At 37.4% G+C, this 21,200-nt stretch overlaps 1 protein-coding gene across 2 annotated transcripts in view; it reads left to right on the plus strand.

Moving 5' to 3' along the window:
- The first annotated feature begins 15,807 nt into the window (after positions 1-15,807).
- ATG5 (autophagy related 5) overlaps positions 15,808-21,200 on the plus strand; it is a 37,073-nt gene continuing 31,680 nt past the window's right edge. The window contains exons 1-2 of one of the 2 annotated variants that reach the window (XM_015822397.1): positions 15,808-15,894; positions 20,822-20,983. In XM_015822397.1, coding sequence (XP_015677883.1) covers positions 20,876-20,983 — 108 coding nt within the window. In that variant the 5' untranslated portion in view covers positions 15,808-15,894; positions 20,822-20,875. Of the gene's footprint in view, positions 15,983-20,821; positions 20,984-21,200 lie in introns of both variants that reach the window. The other variant, XM_015822396.1, reaches the window with a different exon arrangement.

Below are 21,200 nucleotides of genomic sequence, written 5' to 3' on the forward strand. Positions count from 1 at the left end.
TAATGAACTCTTAACTGATATTTATACTACAAAATTCAATTCCATGTTTTTTTTAATATCAGTATATTTATAAGAGATTAAAAGTGCACAAAACAGAAAACAAGCTTTATTTCAAGCCCAAGGCAAAAGTATCATACTCAGACATTCTGGATGGATTATTGTATTGGATAATTTATTTGGAATTATTTTGAATTAATTATTCATTGCATTTGTAAGTGTTTACAATTTAAATTATTAACCCAAATAATTTGGGCTATTTATTGTGCATTTATATTGCAAAGCTGTTGTTGGTTTATGGTAATGATCGTGATTTTATAGAGCAAATAGGATAAGGTGGTTGTTGTTGCCTCCATTTCCCCTCAATAAAGATTCGTTCATTTTCCATGGTATCAGTGTTGGTTTCTTGTATGTGCTTATTCCATACTGCAAGGGTCTTCAATGCTTGCATGGTTCGGAAGGGGGATAGCACACTGTTTTCCAGTGATTTTCTTTCTGAATGGACAGTTCTAATCAGAGTTCAGAGAAGGAGAGATTAAGTCCTTGGGGACTCAAAGAGTCTCAGTGTATCCTTTACTATACTTTGCTTAACCGCTAGGAGAAGTTATCTGTCAGTTTCAAGTATCATTAGTAAATTGATTTTAGCCAACCTTATATCATCACCCCAGGCCAAGAACTAGGGGGCAGTGGGCATTCTGATCCAGTGACTGGTGGTTGTGAGGGATAGTATGGAAAAGAACTTAAGAGTATATCCTAGCAGGATGAATTTGTTTTACAGAAAACATCTAATTCCGTGGGTGTTGTTTTTCTGGGAGAGCGATGTTATCCTTCAAAAAGCTGGTGTGTGATTTGGGAGATCTCCCAGATATGTGGTTCCTGCAACTTATTTCCTTTCCTAGATACAGCAGTGAAAAGAGTTATTCATGTCTTTGTTTTGACTATTGCAATTCATAATAGATGGTGCTATCCTTGAAGAATGCAGGAGCTGAAGCCCTCTGAATCAAGTGGCACATGCATTATTGTAAAAGTAATAAAATCAATAGGAGACTGAGTCAGACATGGTGCTAAATCAGTCACTGGATTCAGCCATCACGCTACATGTGGCTTGTTTTGGCTTTGCACGTTCTACAGACTTAGCCATTGTGATTTCCATGATTTATTGATTAGTATTACACATCAGCCCAATCAACTGTGAATCATTTAATATACCATTGTTAAAAGATGGCTCAGCATAAACTCCACTACTGTTTTAAAGAAGGTTAAATCTGCCTTGCAGAATTAGGTTTATCTGTTTATTTACTTTAGTTTTCAATCCATAATTTATTGTTTCTTCCAATGCACCTATATTTCCGCTAACCTGAAATACATGTTAACGCCGTATATGGTTGCAGCCTTGAGGTTTGTTTAATAGTGCACTATTATAAAACTTTATGTTTATAGTCGGGAGGTTTAGAAGTTGTAAATGATTTTCATATTTTTTTTAAAAAAAGTCAGTCCCTAGAATATTCACCATGCCAGGCTATTTTGGTTCAGAGAAAGAAAGGATAAACTGATTTTACAAACTGCAGTGCTTGGGTTCACACATCTAGGTGTTATTTGTCACAGCCAATTAGTCTTATGTTATCACTGTCAGGTCTCCCCACCTGCAACACTGCACACTTGACAACAGAGATCTTGTGATTGCTGGAGATACTTGCTTGTTCAGTGCTTAGGAGTTCATGTGGGGAATACACACACTTGTCTCACACACACAGCACACATTTTTTTTACTAACGTCTTAGCACTATTGATTACAATATAGCACAAGACTTTACTTAAGCACACACAAAGACCCCTTTTCATTCTCACATACTCACCACAGTAATTGTTCAAGAAACTTGTGGGAGAAGACAGATTGCTTCATGTTCACAGGGTATCTGCCAACTTAGATCTTTATACAGTATTTTTTTTTCATTTTCTGCCTCTCACATGATATAATAAAATCTAACAAGATGAGGACTGAAAGCAAACAAGTTAAACACTCCTAAAGAAAGCAATGAGAAAATCACTTCCCTACTATTGCCTAAAAAGTGCCAAGACATATCCAGGGAAATTACCAAAATTCAAGCTCAACTCAAGGGAGACTATTTTCCTCCAGTGGTGCCACAGAATGTGATATTTATATCCCAAATTGCATTAATTCTAAAAGATAAATAACTCTTTCCAAAACGATGAAAGATAAAACAACCCTGACAATTAATCAGATATTTTAATTCAGTTATATTGGTGGTGTCACTAAATAAAAAACTAGTTTGATGAAAAATTATCTCAGCTAATTTGGATGTCTGGAATACTGTTTGTTGACATTATTGAAGGCTTCTATAAACAAAAGAATAATTAGATGATGGGAAAGGTATCATCAGACAAATATTGCAAAATCCAGAACTGTGGCAGAAATTTAAATATATACTTAATTATGTAATGTAAATTCACCATTACTTCATATGATGAAGAGTATGGTACACCTTTTAAAATAATTGTTGATCTAGAAAATGATACAATTGCTCAATAAAACCTTTCCCCCCAAGGAATGGTAACAAATTATGACATTAGAGTAATATTCTCTAGAATGAATTAGAAATATTTCTAATAAGCTTTAGTTGCTGTAACTTAATGAGTAATATTTAATAGATATTTTACAGAGATAAAATTGTATGTCCAAATGTTTTTGCCCAACAACAGATACATTTGCACAGGCAGAACCTATGTGAACTTATATAATCAATTTGGTTATATGAATATTGCACAGATATAGCATACAGAATGCATTTGAAAATATCATGATTACACAACTCACTTGTAGGAAACAAACTGGCAAAAAAGAAACAAAAACTGCATACATTTCATAAATAATAAAATCATAAATAATCTTCCATAGCTTTTCTGTTATTTTTGATTTTTTATCAATAAAGCTGCAACTTACTACCTACAGATCCTGAGGCAATCCTACATAGATGTGAGTTATCCATATCAATACCTTTTCAAATAATGGATAGGGTGCCATAAAGATTTCTATTAAAGTGACATTTCATAACACTAAGCTCTGCACTTCTAGTATGGTGGATTAAAAAATTCTTAATTTTTAAGTAAATGGCAGTTCAGATAAGATGAGCAACAGTGACAATATTCTATGAAGAAAAGTTTGAATATACTGCTTTGCTTACATTGATGGGGAATGGGGAGGGGCAGCAACCCCTCAAAAAATAAACAGATTAATGTTTTAAGGAAGAACATCAAATCCATCAAATCAAATAGTTATATATAATTTTAAATGAGATAAGTAGGAAATTACATGGATACTTATTTAATATAATATTCCTTTTCAGGTAAGGGAGATTATGCAAATTACTTAAAAAGAATACAGGCAAAATAAGTGAAGGGACAAGATAGGAGAAAAGAAAATGCAGCTTTCAATTCCAATATATATCATATAGACTATTATCTGAGGAATGTGTTTAGAAAGGGGAAAGACCAGGTGCACCACAATGTTATTCTAAGCTAACACAAACAAGGTTGTGGCTGAAGGATTATACATAGTGCTAATATACAATGACGTTTGAAATAATGAAAATGATAACAAAACATATACTTTCTGATAAGCACACACCTGTTTACTCACATATCCCTCTTTTTGTACTCCTTAGTATAATCCACCCCTCCCATATTCCATTCTCTTGCTATTTGACAGCTCAGAACCTATGATTAGCCTTCTAATGTTTTTTCTGTGCCCTGAAATATTCTCTTCCTGTTTTGTACAAGCATTTCTTTTCTGAATCTTTCATTATAGAAAAGATGATGCAGTTGTCCTTATATTTAAAGCCATAAATCATATCTAAGAGCATGTCATTGAACATTTCATGAACACCTACTATATGCGTCTGTTTAGTATGACACTATTTAACAATAGCAAGCGTCAAAGTAGAAATACCATTATGCTACTTACTTTTCTTAGATTGAGTATCAGTATCTTTTAACAAAGCACTTCCAATTTATTTCTGTACCATTTTTATAGTTTATATCTTAAGGCTTTGGAATAACTGTATGGCAAAGTGCAAATACAGTACGTTGAATGTTTCCTAAATGGCATAATAGGTACAGCCAGCCCTTTTAAGAACAAAGGGTGTCAGGAAAATAAAGAAGTTCCATCATATTTTAGGCAGAGTTTGGTGGGTTTTGCGAGAAAGTTGGCAGAGTCTGGCACTAAGGCAGGAAGCAATCCTTGAATTTTTAACCAAAATACCATGTAAAATGCATCACTCATGGATAAGCTGACTCTCAAATGTTTTCATTTTCACAACTGGCTTAACTACACTTACATATTTTTCATGGTATTTTGGTTAAAAATTTGAGAGCTGGCTTATCCATGGATGGGCTTATCCACAAGTATATATAGCAGGGCTGAGGAATTCTGGGAGTTGAAGTCCATGAGTCATAAAAGGGCCGAGTTTGAAGACCCCTGATATATAGGATAGGGGTGTTGTGTGGAAACTTATTTCTTTTGGTTGCCTTAAAGAAGTTGGTTTTTGTTTCAATATTGAAATGGACTGTTTTGGCTTACCTTGTTTATATTTAGCAAGGCTTTAATAAGGATGTCCTCTTCAATCCTCTCCTGGTTCCCAAGAGGGTGGATGTGGAAGGAAGAAATTGGTTTATAGGGAAAGGGTTATGGCCACAAGGACACTTAATTTGTCAACTGCTGTTCACAAAAAACAGAAGGACCTCTGAGGAGGTAGTCGGTTCAACCCTGATGGTGCTTTTCTCTTATTAAGGAGGCTTAAAGCATCAATAAACATGCCACAGGAAAGTCACTGTATAGATAAGAATGTTCAGTAGTTTAAAAACACTATTTTGCCCCACATTATGTAACACCAGAACTCCCCAGTCCAGGGGTATTATTTGTGGAAAGTATGGGGATCAGCCTTTAACAATAGCATCTATATATACTACCTCTCAATGCTAGAACAGGAAAGGGAACAGGCAAGTCTTTCCTTGAACATCATTTAAATCAGGGGTAGTCAACCTTGGTTCTTTTATGACTCGTGGACTTCAACTCCCAGAATTCCTGAGCCAGCTAAGCTGCTCAGGAATTCTGGGAGTTGAAGTCCACGAGTCATAAAAGAGCCAAGGTTGACTACCCCTGATTTAAAGCAAAGACTATGTCAACTGGAAAATTAGAATTTAAAATGATCCATAAGACGATAGAAGTAGTTTGCCAGTTATAATTTTCCTGATGGAAAGTATGACCAAAAAGAATTTAAAGAAGAAAAAGGCACTGAGGTACATAGACAAACTCATAAATAACCAAATCGTTTCAATCCAGATTTATGATATACAGCTGCAATGTGTTCTTATTTTATATTATGCATTTTATTTCTTTTTATCTATTTTATTGTAAGCCACTCAAAATCGTGTGTGAGATGGATGGCTATATAAATTAATTTAGATTCAATAATATTTTCTGTTAGGATGTAACAGATGCAAGGTGAGCTCATAATTAGAACAAGAGGAAGAAGGTTTGTTCTTTTGGGCTTTGGAAAAAAAGGCTGTTTTGCATTCCTTGGACAGGCAAAAGAGCAAACTATTAGAGGAAATTGTGCAAGCATGCTTATTGAAAGCAAGAATCATATTTAAGTGATTGTCCATTAGGACTCCATATCCCTCTCACAGTTACTGCTATTGAGCCAAGTTTCACCTAATCTGTACCTGTACATTTGGTTTTTCTTGCCTAGGTATAGAAAAGTAACAGTTTACAGAAATCTAAAAGTAAGATGCAGGCAGAGTTAGCAAAGGGTTTGCAGAGCGGTTTAAATATGTATTTGCTTGTTATTATTTATTTGGTTCATGATTTACTTGAATTATCTCATAATTTCCTCTAATTTATCTCATAATTTCCTCTAATAGCTCTTTTGGTTGTCCAAGGAATGCAAAAACTGGATTCTTCAGTTCTATACCTTAGATAGCTAAATCGTTGGACCACTGGAGGTCCTATTACCTATCCATTCTGTATATAATTTACAAATATGTCGATTTTAAAATGCATCTAACTTATCTTTATATCAAATTGTTCCTCAACTTCTTTTTGATCATGCATAAAATATAAAAAACCTGGGTATATATACATGTGCACATACAAATCTATACTGCAGGCTGGCCTTCGGATTGTTAAGAGATTAGGAGCAACCCAATTTTTAAAAGGGACCATACTTCCCTTTTAAATATTTGTTGAGACTTGAAGGGCTGTAGGGTTTGTCCAGCAATGCAGTGATATTGACACTGAACAAATATTGGTGTTTTGGTTTTTTGCCAGAGTACAGATAGTCCTTGACTTAACAACAGTTTGTTTAGTGACTGTTCAAAGTTACTGAAAAAGGAGACTTATGACCATTTTTCACACTTACGACCGTTGCAGCATTCTCTTAGTCATGTTATCAAAATTCAGATGCTTGGCATGGTTTATATTTATGACGGTCGCAGTGTCCCGGGGTAATGGGATCACCTTTTGTGATCTTCTGACAAGCAAAGTCAATGGGGAAGCCAGATTCACTTAACTGTGTTACTAACTTAACAAATGCAATCATTCACTTAACTGTAGCAAGAAAAGTCATAAAATGGGGCAAAACTCACTTAACAAATGTCTTGCTTACCAACATAAATTTTGGGCTCAATTGTGGTTGTCAGTTGAGGACTACCTGTAGTGAGTTTGAGGACCACTAATGGTTGCTAAACCTTCAAGAGATCTTACACACTTACTTTATTCCTTATTTTTGCAAGCATTTAAAAACAAAGCAAAATAATGTGTTGCAGAGAATTGGTTATTTTGATGTCAAATTTCACCAGTGGAACCTAAAGGTTTACTGACTATTGCAAAAATGATTATAGGGACCATGAGTTTGTCACTGGATTAAAAACTAATTACACCTTTATTTTCATTTACCTGAGAAACAGAAGATGTTTGTTTTAATGTTGCCTAATCAGAAGAGAGTCTGACAGTACAATCCTATCAGGTACATCAGTACAAAATTATAGTCTGAGACTGTCCTGTCTTCAAAAGACATTATCACCTCATGGCATATTAACTAGATGCGTCAATAACAAGAGTTCTGTGATATTTTAATATTATATAAAAGGTAGATGTTAAAAGAACAAATTAATGTGTCTCATCAACTAACCATACTTTGATGTCTGGAATCCTTGTTTTCATATAATTACATTGGATTTAGTGGCATATAATGGAGACGGTAAGAGTTTTATGTGGTTACCAGCCTCTCTTGCAAGTTTCCTCACCCAGTGGAATTTAAATTCCACCAGGTTTAAATTTATATCTTTTAGGTGCATAAGATACATATAAAGACTATTCAGAACTAGCACTTGAGTTTCTTCTCACAAATTTAATGAAAGGTGAAATGCATCCTGTCTAGGTTGTCCTTAATTTTCAGTAGCTTTTTGTGCTGCAGGAAGCCACAGTAGTAATGAAGAAATATATCATGGCAGAGAATTGTCAGTACTGCAAAATTGTTCTAATGAATTATGCTAAAACTACCTAGCTCAGGTATATTTTAGACTTTTCAATGGTATCCTATATTTATTAATTTGCTGTGATCCATAACATTAATTTATTTAAGATATAATAAAATAGAGACTTAGATCATAGGCTAGACTTAACATTTGGGTTTCAATTATCCCCACCCCTGTAATCCAGTGTTTTCTTTTTATGCATATACAAGAAAGCAGGTTAGTTGGTTAAAAGCCAAATATTTGACTTTATTTAATAAGAAATAGTATAATAAACATATCCATTTATCTGGTGTACCATAACAATATTAATCAGTTGTTTACCAAATTATTTTGTCAGTTCCCTTAGATGGAACTCCAGCAGAAATCAGATCTGGCTAGTTTATTACCTGTTATTGACTCACAATCCAGGAAACAGAGAGAGAAGCAGATTTTGAATCAAAGAAACCCAAATCTTGTGTTTAAAATATGGGAATATGTTTATAATTAATAAATGTTCTCTGACCTTCTTGTATATTTTTAAAAGACTAAACCTGCAGTTACGTTATCTTGTAGTGGCAAAGTGGAGGAACCATTATTATTTCAAGGAGTTTAGTGATCTATTTTGATTTCTCCATATTAAGAAATGTCTGGAAGTTTAGAGCTCATTCTGAGCTGGCCTGCTTGTTTTTCACTCTCCCTTGCTGCACAAAGGAGAAAGTGTGAAAGTCTTAGACTTTCAATTCCCATCCCATAGTTATAGGCCAAGGTCAGGTTTTGGAGTCTTCTCACCACAGCAAAGCCATGAAGTCATGATGCCAGGTTTTGATAAAAAGTGTGGGGTTGTTGTTAGGGAGGAGCTTCTACACAGAACCTAGTATTAGGTACTGTGGAAACTGGCTGCCCATGGGGCATCTCTGCTGTCATTAAGGAGCTCCTGGCAGCTTGTAAGAGATTTGGTATCATCTTGCTTAGTATGTATGCCTTTTAATGTTATGCTTTTAAATCTGTTTGCTTGAGCAAATAATAAAGTTTAACATCCATTTATTTACTGGTGTGCTTAGTGTCGCTGGATCCAAAAGAACCAGTTGCCTGGGCATCTGATCACTGCCCTGACACTTGGCAAAACATATCTCAATTATTATTTTCAGGATAATAGCACAGCACTATCTTTTACATGTTTGCATGTCACTCAGTGAAGGAAGAAATAATGTTATTATTACTATGACAATGCAGCAACAATGATACATTGTCATATCTGCAAGACTTACCATTTGCCTGCAAGCAAGAAATGGTGGGACCACAAAATAGACACAGTAATAGAAAATGTAAAGGCTAAAGTGCTTCGGGATTTTGGAATTTCAACAGACAAGCACCTGCCATACCACAGACTTAACAATTGTTGATAAGACAAAAAAGTCTGGATTGTGGATGTGACAGTAACTGGAGACAACAGAAGAGAAGAGAAAGAACTGGAGAAAATCTCAAAATACAAAGAACTGCAAATAGAAGTAACTTGACTGTGGCAACAGAAAGCAAAGATAGTACCAATAGTAATTAATAGGTGCCTTGGGTTCAATCCTAAAAATATCTGTAGTACCATTTAAACATCATCAACACTGACAAAACATCACCAGTCATTTGCAAAAGGCACCTTTAGTTAGACATTCTGTGATGACACCTATAATATTATTAAACAATAACATCTGCCTATCCTAGTCCTTGGAAAGGACTTGATAAGTGGACAAGAATGCCAAACCCAGTCTAAACATATAGCTGACTGCATAACCAACATTAATCACAACAACAGATGCTAGAAATAAAATTGAATGCATTAATATTCCTTTACTGAGGTTTATCTAAGCTTACCTAAGAGGGTAAATAAGTTTAATACTTACACTTCTGAATATATGTATAAGACTAAACAAGATTCAGTATATATTGTATAATATAGTGTTTCTAACAACAGCACATTTAAATAAATCTGTCTAATGATATAATTCAGTCCGTTCAACTCATCATGTATGCCAGTGACAACAGAAGCTCTGTTTAGCAGTAGTTTTACTTCAGGGAGCCGAGCTGAGCAAACACTGGCAATACGGTATTTGCAATCGAGTAGGCTGTACGGTGCTACCAATGCCTGTCCATTACACAGCTAGAACTGGTTGGAGCAGTTGTGTAAGTTTTCAGCCATGCTATAATTCCAAATAATTAGGTTATTCATTAACTTCTTCTTCTTCTTCTTCTTTGGGATAAGTTTAATATGTTTGATGGATTTTTTTAAAACCAATGTGTGTTTCACAGATGAAAACCTGGCTTATTAGAAATGCTGTCATACTTGCACGAATCTTTTGTTAAAAATATTAAAAACAGTATGGACTTGCAGGTTCCAATTCTGGTCATATGTATTAAAATGTGTCTCCTATATATATAGAAAAGGAAACATCTGAGCAATAATATTCAATTTTTTCTGCAATTTGTAGCCTTTTCTACAGTTGTACTGAACCATGGCACAAACTTATCATGGCAACCTACTACACCCTAAACCCCTATCTGAGGCAGTTTTAATGTTAGATGTTAGATGTTCTCATGGTTTTCCTCCCAATTTATCTAAGCCACAAGCCACAACAATTTTAACATAGGATTAATCTGATGCACTTGAGTAACTATCGGAATACATTTGAGGATTCAAGATATATTATCAGCTTTCTACCACTAGATCCTTTTATAAATAACATTAAGCTTAAGTGCAATTCATAGTGGAAGCAACACGAGATTTCATATGGTTAAACGTTTATATATGAGAGTTATACCCCATATCAATAGACTCTATTAGTATTATATGTAAACTGCTTAAAGTGATATTAATAGTAAAAGGTACAGTATTAAATTAAGTACAAAAATTATATTAGATAATTAAATACGATTGATGCCAATGATTCCAGAGTAGGGATGTGCAACCTACCCACTGGTTGAATCAAGTTTCAATCACCATGGATGAAATGTGCATCATGATGACATGCTGCAAATCCCACCCCTTACATACATGTTGACAATATGATGCCACAAGTATAAAAAGAACAGCCTTTGTGCTATAATGTTATAATGCACAACTCATTGCTTCCTTCCACCATTATGTCCATGGATGGAATATATAGTCCAAGAAGACTGGCAAAGCAGAAAGAGGAAAAGACTTTCTGGTTTTTGTATTTTGCAGCAGATAGGAGGAATGCAGCAGAGGGAGATAGAAGTTAAGAGTTCCCATTTGGTGTTGTTTAATGAATGCATAACTTAAATTTGAAGTCCTTGTAGTGCAGGGGTGTCAAACTGCTGGCCCGCATGCCAGACACGTCATGAGGAAACCGCACCCACCCCATTGCAGGCAATGGGGGAAAAGCTCCGATACGTCACGCGACGTCATGTGACGTCGCGAGTTTGACATGTCTATTGTAGTGGAATTTGCATTATGCAACTAGCACCGTTAGTCAATAAAACAATGGCCATTTGAAATATTACAGCTTTCTCCAACAAAGAAGTTGACGGGAATCATACACCATGTCTGTATGAGATTTAATGCAATATGTAAGCTTATCACTGTGGCTTATTCAATAAATCATGGTTAAGGTAGTAAACTTTTCTAGCCAGTGATTACATTTTTTTAAAAAAAAAATCAGCCATCAAAATCCAGGTGATATAGCAGTAACATGCAATAATATGAGGGGAAGGGTGATGACCAATATTTTTGGTATTTTTGTTTGGGATTTTATGGAGTATTATTTTAAACAAATGTAGTAGTCAGTCTGTGAGGATTGGAGACATCTATTTGCTGACTTATTTTTTAAACCAGAAAAAAATTAGCAATGCCCTCTTGAAACATTTTGGTTAATGAATTGTCAAACAACTGTTCATTAAATTAAGAGTTTTCCTTAAAATGTTTTTGAATTTGCAGTGCTTTTTATCATATAAGAAAAGTTACAGAAGAAACATTATGACACCTAGTGGCGTCAAGATAAGTTTGCAAGAGCATATTGTATGATACTAATGGGACAACTTTATGCAAAATTCTGTACCTATAAAGTTACATTATGGAAGTGATACCTATTTTTTTTTTAAAAATTAGTCCCTCACTTAATCCAGCCACTTCCTTTTGTACTAAGTGTAACAAATACAGTTCAGTTTTACCCAGAATGATCCAATTAATTATTTAGAACTTATTTGCACACTGCATGAATTATGATATAATAATGACAGTTCAATTGCAATCTGATTCTTGGAATAACATTAAGATAGAAAGTTAGAAAACATTGTTATGCTATTTGGCCAGACTCATACGTTTCACTAAGCTATATTGGCTGGTTTACATACAATGCTAAACTATTGATTGGTTTAAAATTGCAAATAGTTCAATTAACAGAAGTTGCTCAGCCACAGGAAAACCACACTCCAGCCTATAACTTTTTCCTTATTTAAAAAGAAAAAGTATTTTGTTTTTAACTTATGGAATGAAAGAATATATAAGATATTGTAAGATATGGCAGTAGATACATTTAAAGAATAAATATCTCAACCCATTTAATCAGAAGTACAGCTGTCTTTACCTTCCAATGTTCTGGGTAATGACTGGGCTTTATAACGGCATAGACATTATATGCATGCATTTTTCTAGTTGTCCCAGTCAATTATAGTAAAAGTGATTGTGTTTATCTTTTTCTTTTCATGCGAAATTGACCAGAATCATAGTTGGGTTTACACACTACACTTAAGTTCTAATATCCTCAGTTTGGCTTAGTATTAGCAGGCCCATGTGGAATTCTGAGAATGTGTTCTGAAAAAATAACTGCTACAATGGCATGGCCTGGAATCAACCATTTCATTCTCACTGGCGCAAGGTTGACTCAGCCTTCCATCCTTCCAAGGTCAGTAAAATGAGGACCCAGATTATTGAGGGAAATATGTTAACTTGTATGAGTATTCAAGATTGTTATGTGGAGTGAAGGTGAGAGGGCCCAGAAGCATTTTTGGAAAAAAAGGACTAGAGAATGGCATTTTGCTTCCAGCATCCTAGAGTCCCTTTTAAAACAAATACTAAAGAATAAACTACCTGACCAACAACCTCCTCTGACTATGAGTCTCAGTCTTGTGTCACAGAATGGCAGAAAACGGCTGTGTGTTCTAACCCATTGTATTGTAGCAACCAGGTCCTGACTCTCTTAAAGAGGTTGTAGTTGCCTACCATTACCACACTATTTTATTTCATAGTAAACTGCAAGATTTATCATGCTTATTTTTGCCTCCATTTAAATAATGTATTTTAACATAAGTTTATTTTGCATTTTGGAAGTACTGTAAATTGATCCTGAGAAAAAAAGAGTTTTTAAAAATCAGTATTTTTAAAAACCTATTCACTCAAATAAAAAACCTTCATTAGCTGAAGCAATGACTAAAGAGGGATCCTTTAGGGAAGCTTTTTGCTGTTCAGTTGCTAAGTCATGTCTGACTCTTCGTGGCCTCATAGATCATAGCATGACAGATCCCCCCTCCACTGTCTCCCAGTTTGCCCAATTCATGTTCATTGCATCAACCACACTAACCATTTCATCCTCTGCCCGCCCTTCTCCTTTTGCCTTCAATCTTTCCCAATATCAGGTTCTTTTCCAATGAATCCTCTCTTTTCATTTGGGGGTCAAATTATTCGAGAAGGAAGCTTTAGGGAGAATAATTTTTCTCCTTCTAACTACAATGACATTAAATAACAAAATGTACATTTGTGATATCAAAGTGATAAACACCTTGTTTTTGTACTTGCCTCCTGACATCAAACACGAGTTAAGTAAGTGTTTGTGTTGTGATAAAAGATGTATGGACTTACCGGTATTTCCTGGAATGTGCAAAGAATCGCTATGAAAACTTAATTGCCAAACCATACATATATTTTAGAAAGGGATTTTCATAGATGACTTTATGTTTGACTGCCCAGTGGGAATTCTTCCTGATTTATCATCTGAAGATTTCTCTGCCATAATGTATTGTATTATACTTCATATTACATTCTTTTTCCTTTGTAGTTGTTCAACGTGCCTGCTATTGTACAAGATTCTGCCTTATTTATTGCACTGGAAACCAGTTTGTCTTGTTTTTGGTTATGTTGAGTTTCACCCAAGCTTGTCATTCTCACAGAACCCCACCTTGAATGTCTAATTATATATATGTTCAAAGCAATGCAAATGTATTTCCTCTGGAATTGCACATAGATAAAACTATCTGGCTGCTTCAAAACTGATCGAAGTTGCGACTTGNTGCCTTATTTATTGCACTGGAAACCAGTTTGTCTTGTTTTTGGTTATGTTGAGTTTCACCCAAGCTTGTCATTCTCACAGAACCCCACCTTGAATGTCTAATTATATATATGTTCAAAGCAATGCAAATGTATTTCCTCTGGAATTGCACATAGATAAAACTATCTGGCTGCTTCAAAACTGATCGAAGTTGCGACTTGCCCAATAGTCTTTTTATAGCTATAGTACATTAAATGGGCTTTCTTTACTTTTCTCTTACCTGTGGCTATTGTTTTTCAATAACACCAAAATACATATACAAATACATATACAGCAAGCTAAGCCACAGTTTATTTAATCATGGCTTAATGACTAAAATAAATCTGCAAGGTTCTGTCACTAAATTATACAGTATGATTTACAAATCACCAAGGCTGGATTCACGTAACATATTAAGTTGTATGTTGTAGAAGTTATTCCCATTTAGGTCTTAACTCCTTTTTCCCTGGGTCTTCCATTTTAGAAAGTTTGGTATTTACCTGTCGTTACATTTTAAACAGTGTAAGCCTCCTGGAGACAATAAATCATTCGAATGAATAAAAATATAGAATAGCCTCATCTACCTTTCTAATAACTTTGATCATATAGTGTAGTGGTGGCGAACCTATGGCACAGGTGCCAGAGGCGGCACTCAGAGCGCTCTCTGTGGGCACGCGCACCGTAGCTCCAGTCCTAGGCCTTCAGCTGGGTTTTATAAAACCTTTTCGCTTTAGGCCTCCACCACCATGTGCAAAAAAAAAAAAAGGTTCAATCAGACAATTTCAACTTCTCGCGGAAAAAAAAATCTTGCAAAGTTGGAATTGATTGAACTTTTTAGTCCCATCCAGTCTGCCGTTACTACCACAGCCATGCCCAGCCAATGGGTCAAGCCCAGCCAATGGGCCACACCCTCCCGGCACCCGACCATGCATAAGAGGGTTTTGGGTTGCAGTTTGGGCACTCGGTCTCTAAAAGGTTCGCCATCACTGATATAGTGAACGATCATCTTAACAAGATTTTTAAAATTTCCCTCCAGCCAAATTAGCACACTTTATTTTTTCTGGTTCTTCATAAAAGGCCTCAATTCAAACCTCTACATTACTGTCTCTCAATTTTGGCAGCTTTTAAGATGTGCGGATTTAAAAGTCTTAACATCCTCTCAGACAGGGGAATTCTGGGAGTTGAAGTCCACACATATTAAAGCCGCCAAGGTTGTGATACACTGCTCTACACCGCCTGTAAATTTGCTGAACTTCAATTTCCAGCAGCCCGGACTCCCATCGCTGATTTCAAGGAAGGTTAGGAGGCTTAGTTCAGTGATGGCGAACATTTTAGAGAACGAGTGCCCAAACTGCAACCCAAAACCCACTTATGCATTGTCGGGTGCCGGGTGGGTGTGGCCCATTGGTTGGGTGTGGCCCATTGGCTGGGCGTGGCCCATTGGGTGGATGTGGCTGCGGTGATAACGGCAGACTGGGTGGGACTAAAAAGTTCAATCAATCAATTCCAACTTTGCAAGATTTTTTTTCCCACAAGAAGTTGAAATTGACTGATTGATTGAACCTTTTTTTTTTTTGCACACGACGGCGGAGGCCTAAAGTGAAAAGGTTTTATAACATCCAGCTGAAAGCCTAGGACTAGGGCGATGGCGCGCGACGGGGGTCTCTCCCGAGACTCACGGCGGAGACCGTGGGCACGGTATCCAAGTGGTGGTGACCGAATCAAGTAGCTGGCGGAACGCGCGGTATCTAGTGAAACGGTCCGGAGGGCATTTACTTAGACCCCTTATATATATATAACCGGAGACCTCCCGTCGTAGTTCGTTTCGGCTCGAGTCGAGCGGTCCCCGTAGCATTTCTGTAGTCTCTATGATTACCCAGCACTTCCGGGTTGCAACAGAAACCAAAACAATCGCACCGCCGAGCTTGCTTTCCGCGGAGGTTTGGAAGGCTCGAGCGGAGTCACGTGATCCCCCAAGACTTGGCGTCTTTAAAACGAAGGCCTCCTTTGTTGGGTGGGGTGAGGTTGAGTGGAGTTTGCGCGTTGCGGAGAGGTACGTGTGAGATAGTGGAGAGCGGAAGGACGGGAGTGGGGGGGGGAGGAAAGAGGAGGCGCGGCCGGAGACGAAAACGAACCGACAGGTAACGGTTGCGTTGCCTTCCCTCTCTTGGTCTCGGGGCGTCCGATCGGCAGGACGGGGGGGGGGGGGGGGGGGGGGGGGGGGGGGGGGGGGGGGGGGGGGAGAGATGCGGCCGGGAGTGTGGCGCGTGGGGGAACGTTCGCTCTTCTCCTCCCCCCTCCCGCTCTCCGCCGCGAGACTGACAGTTCTGGTCTGCTTTTTTTTTCCTCGCGCCCCTTTCCTCCTCCTCCTCCCTCCTCCTCCTCCTCCTCGCGGGGCTTTCCATGCGGCGCTGCCGGGGTGTGCTTTAATCGTACCCGGAGATGCATTGAAGACGCCGCGCTCCTTGACCCGGCATTATCTTCACGGCATCAGAATGTCGTGCAGTGAGCCGTCCCCCCCCTCCCTCCCGCCCGCCCCCCCCGAATTAATTTGGGAAACTCTGGGGTGGGTTTCCAAAGAGGGATCAGCCCTGCCTTTCCAGAGCTTGCATCCGGCTTAAGCTTTGCATGGCGTTTTCCCCGAGTTCTTTGGACATCTGGTGAATTAACCGGTACTAACTTTAAATCCTATAACTAGCTATTAAATCAGTGTTTCTCAACCTTGACAATTTTAAGGCATGTGGACTTCAACTCCCAGAATTCCACAGCCAGCATGGCTGGCTGTGGAATTCTGGGAGTTGAAGTCCACATGCCTTAAAATTGTCAAGGTTGAGAAACACTGAGCTATTTGGTGAGTTCCGGGTTATGAGATCCAAACTATTGGGTAATGCCAGGTGGCCTATCCCCGATTCTAAGTAATAACCGGTATACATGATTGTCTGCCGTTATATTAATCCGTCCATCTTTACCTCGCCAACCTTCAGGTATTTGGACAAATTCCCAGCATTTACTACAGTTTCCTATGGGCAGGAAACTCGGGAGTACAGGTAGTCCTCGACTTAAGACAGCAATTGTGCCCCAACTTTCTGTTGTTAAGTGAGACATTTGTTAAGTGAGTTTTGCCCCAGTTTTATGACCTTTCTTGCCACCGTTGTTAAATGAATCGCTGCAGTTGATAAGTTAGTAACCCTGTTAAGTGAATCTGGCTTCCCCATTGATTCTGTGTATCAAAAGATTGCAAAAGGTGATCACATGACCTTGGGACACAGCAGTGGTCATAAGCAGTGCTTTTTTTTGTAAAAAAAAAAAAAAGGTGCCGGAACTCACACATGTCATACAACCCTCCTTGCCCACCCTACAAGGTTTACCTTTGTAGTTGAAAAAAAATCCTTTAATTTTTAGTGTATCTAAAAGACTAGGATTTTGTTCAAAGTAAGTTAATACTGTTAATGTTACCATGCACTGTGTGGCTTTAAATTACAAGAAGGCATTTTATTAATCTTTTGGGACATTTGCCACTGGCATACCCATTTAGTTTAATGAGTGGAAATGTCAGCTATCTATGTGGAATGAAATTGGCCCAATAAAACAAAATTTGGTTGCTTGTAAAATAATAATAATAAAGTTGGAAGGGATCTTGGGGGTCATCTAGTCCAACCCCCTGCTCAGTCAGGAAATCCTATACCTGTGATGGCGAACCTATGGCATGCGTGCCACAGGTGGCGCACAGAGCCCTCTCTGTGGGCATGCGCACCGTCGCCCAGTCCTAGGCCTTCAGCTGGGTTTTATAAATCTTTTCGTTTTAGGCCTCCGCCGCTGTGTGCAAAAAGAAAAAAATATTCAATCAATCAATCAATCAATCTCAACTTCTCATGGGAAAAAAAAAGATCTCGCAAAGTTGGAATTGATTGATTGAACTTTTTAGTCCTGCCCAGTCTACCGTTACCACCGAAGCCATGCCCACCCAATTGGCCACACCCACACAGTGGGTCACACCCACCCGGCACCCGACGATACATAAGTAGGTTTTGGGTTGCAGTTTGGGTACTCGGTCTCTAAAAGGTTCATCATCACTGCCCTATACCATTTCAGACAAATGGCTGTCCAGTCTCTTCTTAAAAACTTCCAGTGTTGGAGCATTCACCGCTTCTGGAGGCAGGTTGTTCCACTGGTTAATTGTTGTAACTGATTGAATTATTTTTAAGAAGTTGTCAAAAGGTGGAAAAATTTACATTTGGAGTTTAATGTGGATATTGACTTGAAACAAATTAAAGTTAAAACTTTGTCAGTGAACAGATTACTTTTAATTTACCTTTAAGTTAAACCCAATTTAATAAATAGATCTGATTAAACCTCATACTGTAGGTCTACCTTTACATCTGACCAATACATAATTAATATATATTATCTATATAAATAAAAATGTAAATGTTCGTTTGTTCAAAATCTTAAATCTCCGAAAGTTCTTCATCGATTGCTTTGAAATTTTGACGCAACGTTGCATTCGAATACGCACGTGTTTTTATATACCTACTATTATATAGATGTCACACCTGTGACAGATAAAAGCATGCTTTTTTTTTGAAAAACAGCACCATCTGTTGGACGTAAATTTAACCAGACTGAGCCACAGCAACGCGTGGCCGGGTACAGCTAGTTATTAATAATAATAATACCTCCAAATCACAAGACATTGGCTTTATTCTTATTCTTCCCCTCTGCAGTTTGAATATAAAGTATAGTATAAAAGTATAGTATAAAAGTATAAAGTATAGTATAAAAGACTAAAAAGAGATTTTTGTAGACATCCCAGCCTTTGAACTATCCAAGTAACCGAAACAGCAAAGTTTTGCTGTTGGGCAAGCTTCCACGCCAGCTGCCTTTTTTTCCTCTTGCTTCACCTCTTTTTAACCTCACACCCCACCTTCTGTAAGGGAAGGCAAAAGGCTCACTCACCCTCTTGTGAAAGATGGCCTCCATCTTTATGTGTCTCCCACAGCCACCATCAGCTTCCACACCACATGGTCCGACCCAGCCAATCAAGCCATGCTCTGGCTATGGTGCTCTGGCGCCTCATGGCCCCTCCTAAAGTGGACCCCGCTCACACTGTACCACCAGCGGGGCCTTTTCAAAAACAAATGAGGATAGGAAGGAAAACAATAGGAAAAGAACGCAACTCTGGAAAATCCGTTGAAAAAAGGTGCCGGAACTCTGTTCCGATGCGTTCTATGACAAAAAAAAGCCCTGGTCATAAGTATGAACCAGTTGCCAAGCATCTAAATTTTGATCACATGATCATGAGGATGCTACAGAGGTGGTAACTGAAAAATGGTCATAAGTCATTGTAACTTTGAACAGTCACTAAATGAACTGTTGTAAGTCGAGAACTACTTGTACAAGTCCACACTTTGTCAGCCAGAGAGTGCTTGAGTTGGGGAAAGCTAATGCAGATGTTGGAGGGGGTGAAATCGCTGAAATTAGGCTTGTTTAATGTCCGCTAATCAATTTGTGGATCCCACTACTGAGATTTGGAGGTATATTTCATGAACTTCAGCACAGTTTGGGGAGTTGAGCTTGAGGAAAGGAAATGTTTCCTTCTCAGATGCTTTCTGTTTTCAGTTTCCCTGTTAATTTCTCCCCAAAACAAGGAAAAGAGTTGAAATAGTGTCCTGTTCCCAGAATCACAGTGCCACTCAATGACTTGTAGCTGCCTCCAAAACGTCTAGAGCAGTGATAGGAATAGCAATAACAATTAGACTTATATATTGCTTCATAATGCTTTATAGCCCTCTCTAGGCAGTTTACAGCGTCAGCATATTGCCCCAACAATCTGGATCCTCATTTTACTGATCTCGGAAGGATGGATTGCTAAGTCAACCTCGAGCAGGTCAGAATGAAACTCATGGAAGTGGGCAGAGTTAGCCTGCAATACTGCATTCTAACCACTGCACCACTATGGCTTGATTGATTGAGTGGCAAAAGGTTTGATAAGAAAAGATAAGAATAACCTTTATTATCACTTTTTCTTGTGAACACACTGGCACACATGAAAAAATGAAATTCTAATGCCTACTCTCACAAGAATATATATCTATATCTGTCTATCTGTCTATCTGTTTATCCATCTGTCTGTCTGCGTGTATAGTGTATAGTGTATATGTATATGCATATATATATATATATTCATATATATATGAATGAGATGGCAAATCTTTTGGGGTCAGCTTGTCAAAATCCAGAAAATGACTAAATTGACTCTGCTGGCGTGCTACCCCAGCCCTACTCCCTTTAAACAATTTCAGTCCTAGTGCCATTATTGCCACTCAAAAAGGCTAACTTACTGCCAGGAGTTCAATTTTGACCAGCTCAAGGTTGACTTGGCTTTCTATCCTTCTGAGGTTGGTAAAATGAGGACATTTTTTTGAGAGTTTTGTAAATAAAGCCCTCATATTAGACAGTTACAAATTTGAGTTAAAGTAAAAGCATGCTGTCATTTGGTGGTGTACTGAGAAGTTAGAATGGATTTGGTAAGTCGCTCATTATTTAAAGCAAATATATCTCTTTAGCTTTAAGAAGAATTTTCAAATCTGTTCTGATTTTCATGTACATATTCTTCTTGCCTTCCTTTCTCGTTGCATGCCTACTAAAATTGCTTTTGTCTTCAAAGCTACCATTTGCTGAAACAAAAAAATGGGTTAGAAGAAATCTCATCACCACAGCATTTAGACTATATTTGGTTTATTATATAAGTTTATTATTTTTAACTAAAGCATAAGTTATCAATTCATAAAGAGTATCATTGCACATTAAGAAGCTATCTAATGTGAAGATAGTTAATACCGTTTTCAACTAACCATAATCTGAAGATTCAAGAAGAAAAAATCCTTATGTGTTATGTAAATAACTAAAGGGGTAATATGATTCAGATAATCATGTGGGTTTAAAAGCTGACTCTTTGTTTTTGTTTTTTTTGTTTGTAGTGGGTTATCTAAGGAATAATTTAGCCTAGATGTGTTTCTGCACTTCCTGGAAGAATGACAGATGACAAAGATGTACTCAGAGATGTGTGGTTTGGAAGAATACCAACCTGTTTTATGTTATATCAAGATGAGAGTACCGAAAGAGAAGCGGAACCATACTATGTAAGTGTTTAATTCCATGAAAGACCTATAGTTGAAGAATATTGTAGCTGGGTTTACACATCAGACAAAGTCATATTGTGGCTTAGTGTGATATATCAACCCAGTGAATTATTCAGTAATTTATGATTCAGTAAACCATAACCTAGGATGTACAAATTTAGTCACTGTCTTGTATATTTCATCTTAACAAATGATTAATGGTTCATTGGATACATCT

Source organism: Protobothrops mucrosquamatus, unplaced genomic scaffold, assembly GCF_001527695.2.
Source record: "Protobothrops mucrosquamatus isolate PMUCROS unplaced genomic scaffold, P.Mucros_1.0 scaffold1551, whole genome shotgun sequence".
NCBI lineage: Eukaryota > Metazoa > Chordata > Lepidosauria > Squamata > Viperidae > Protobothrops > Protobothrops mucrosquamatus.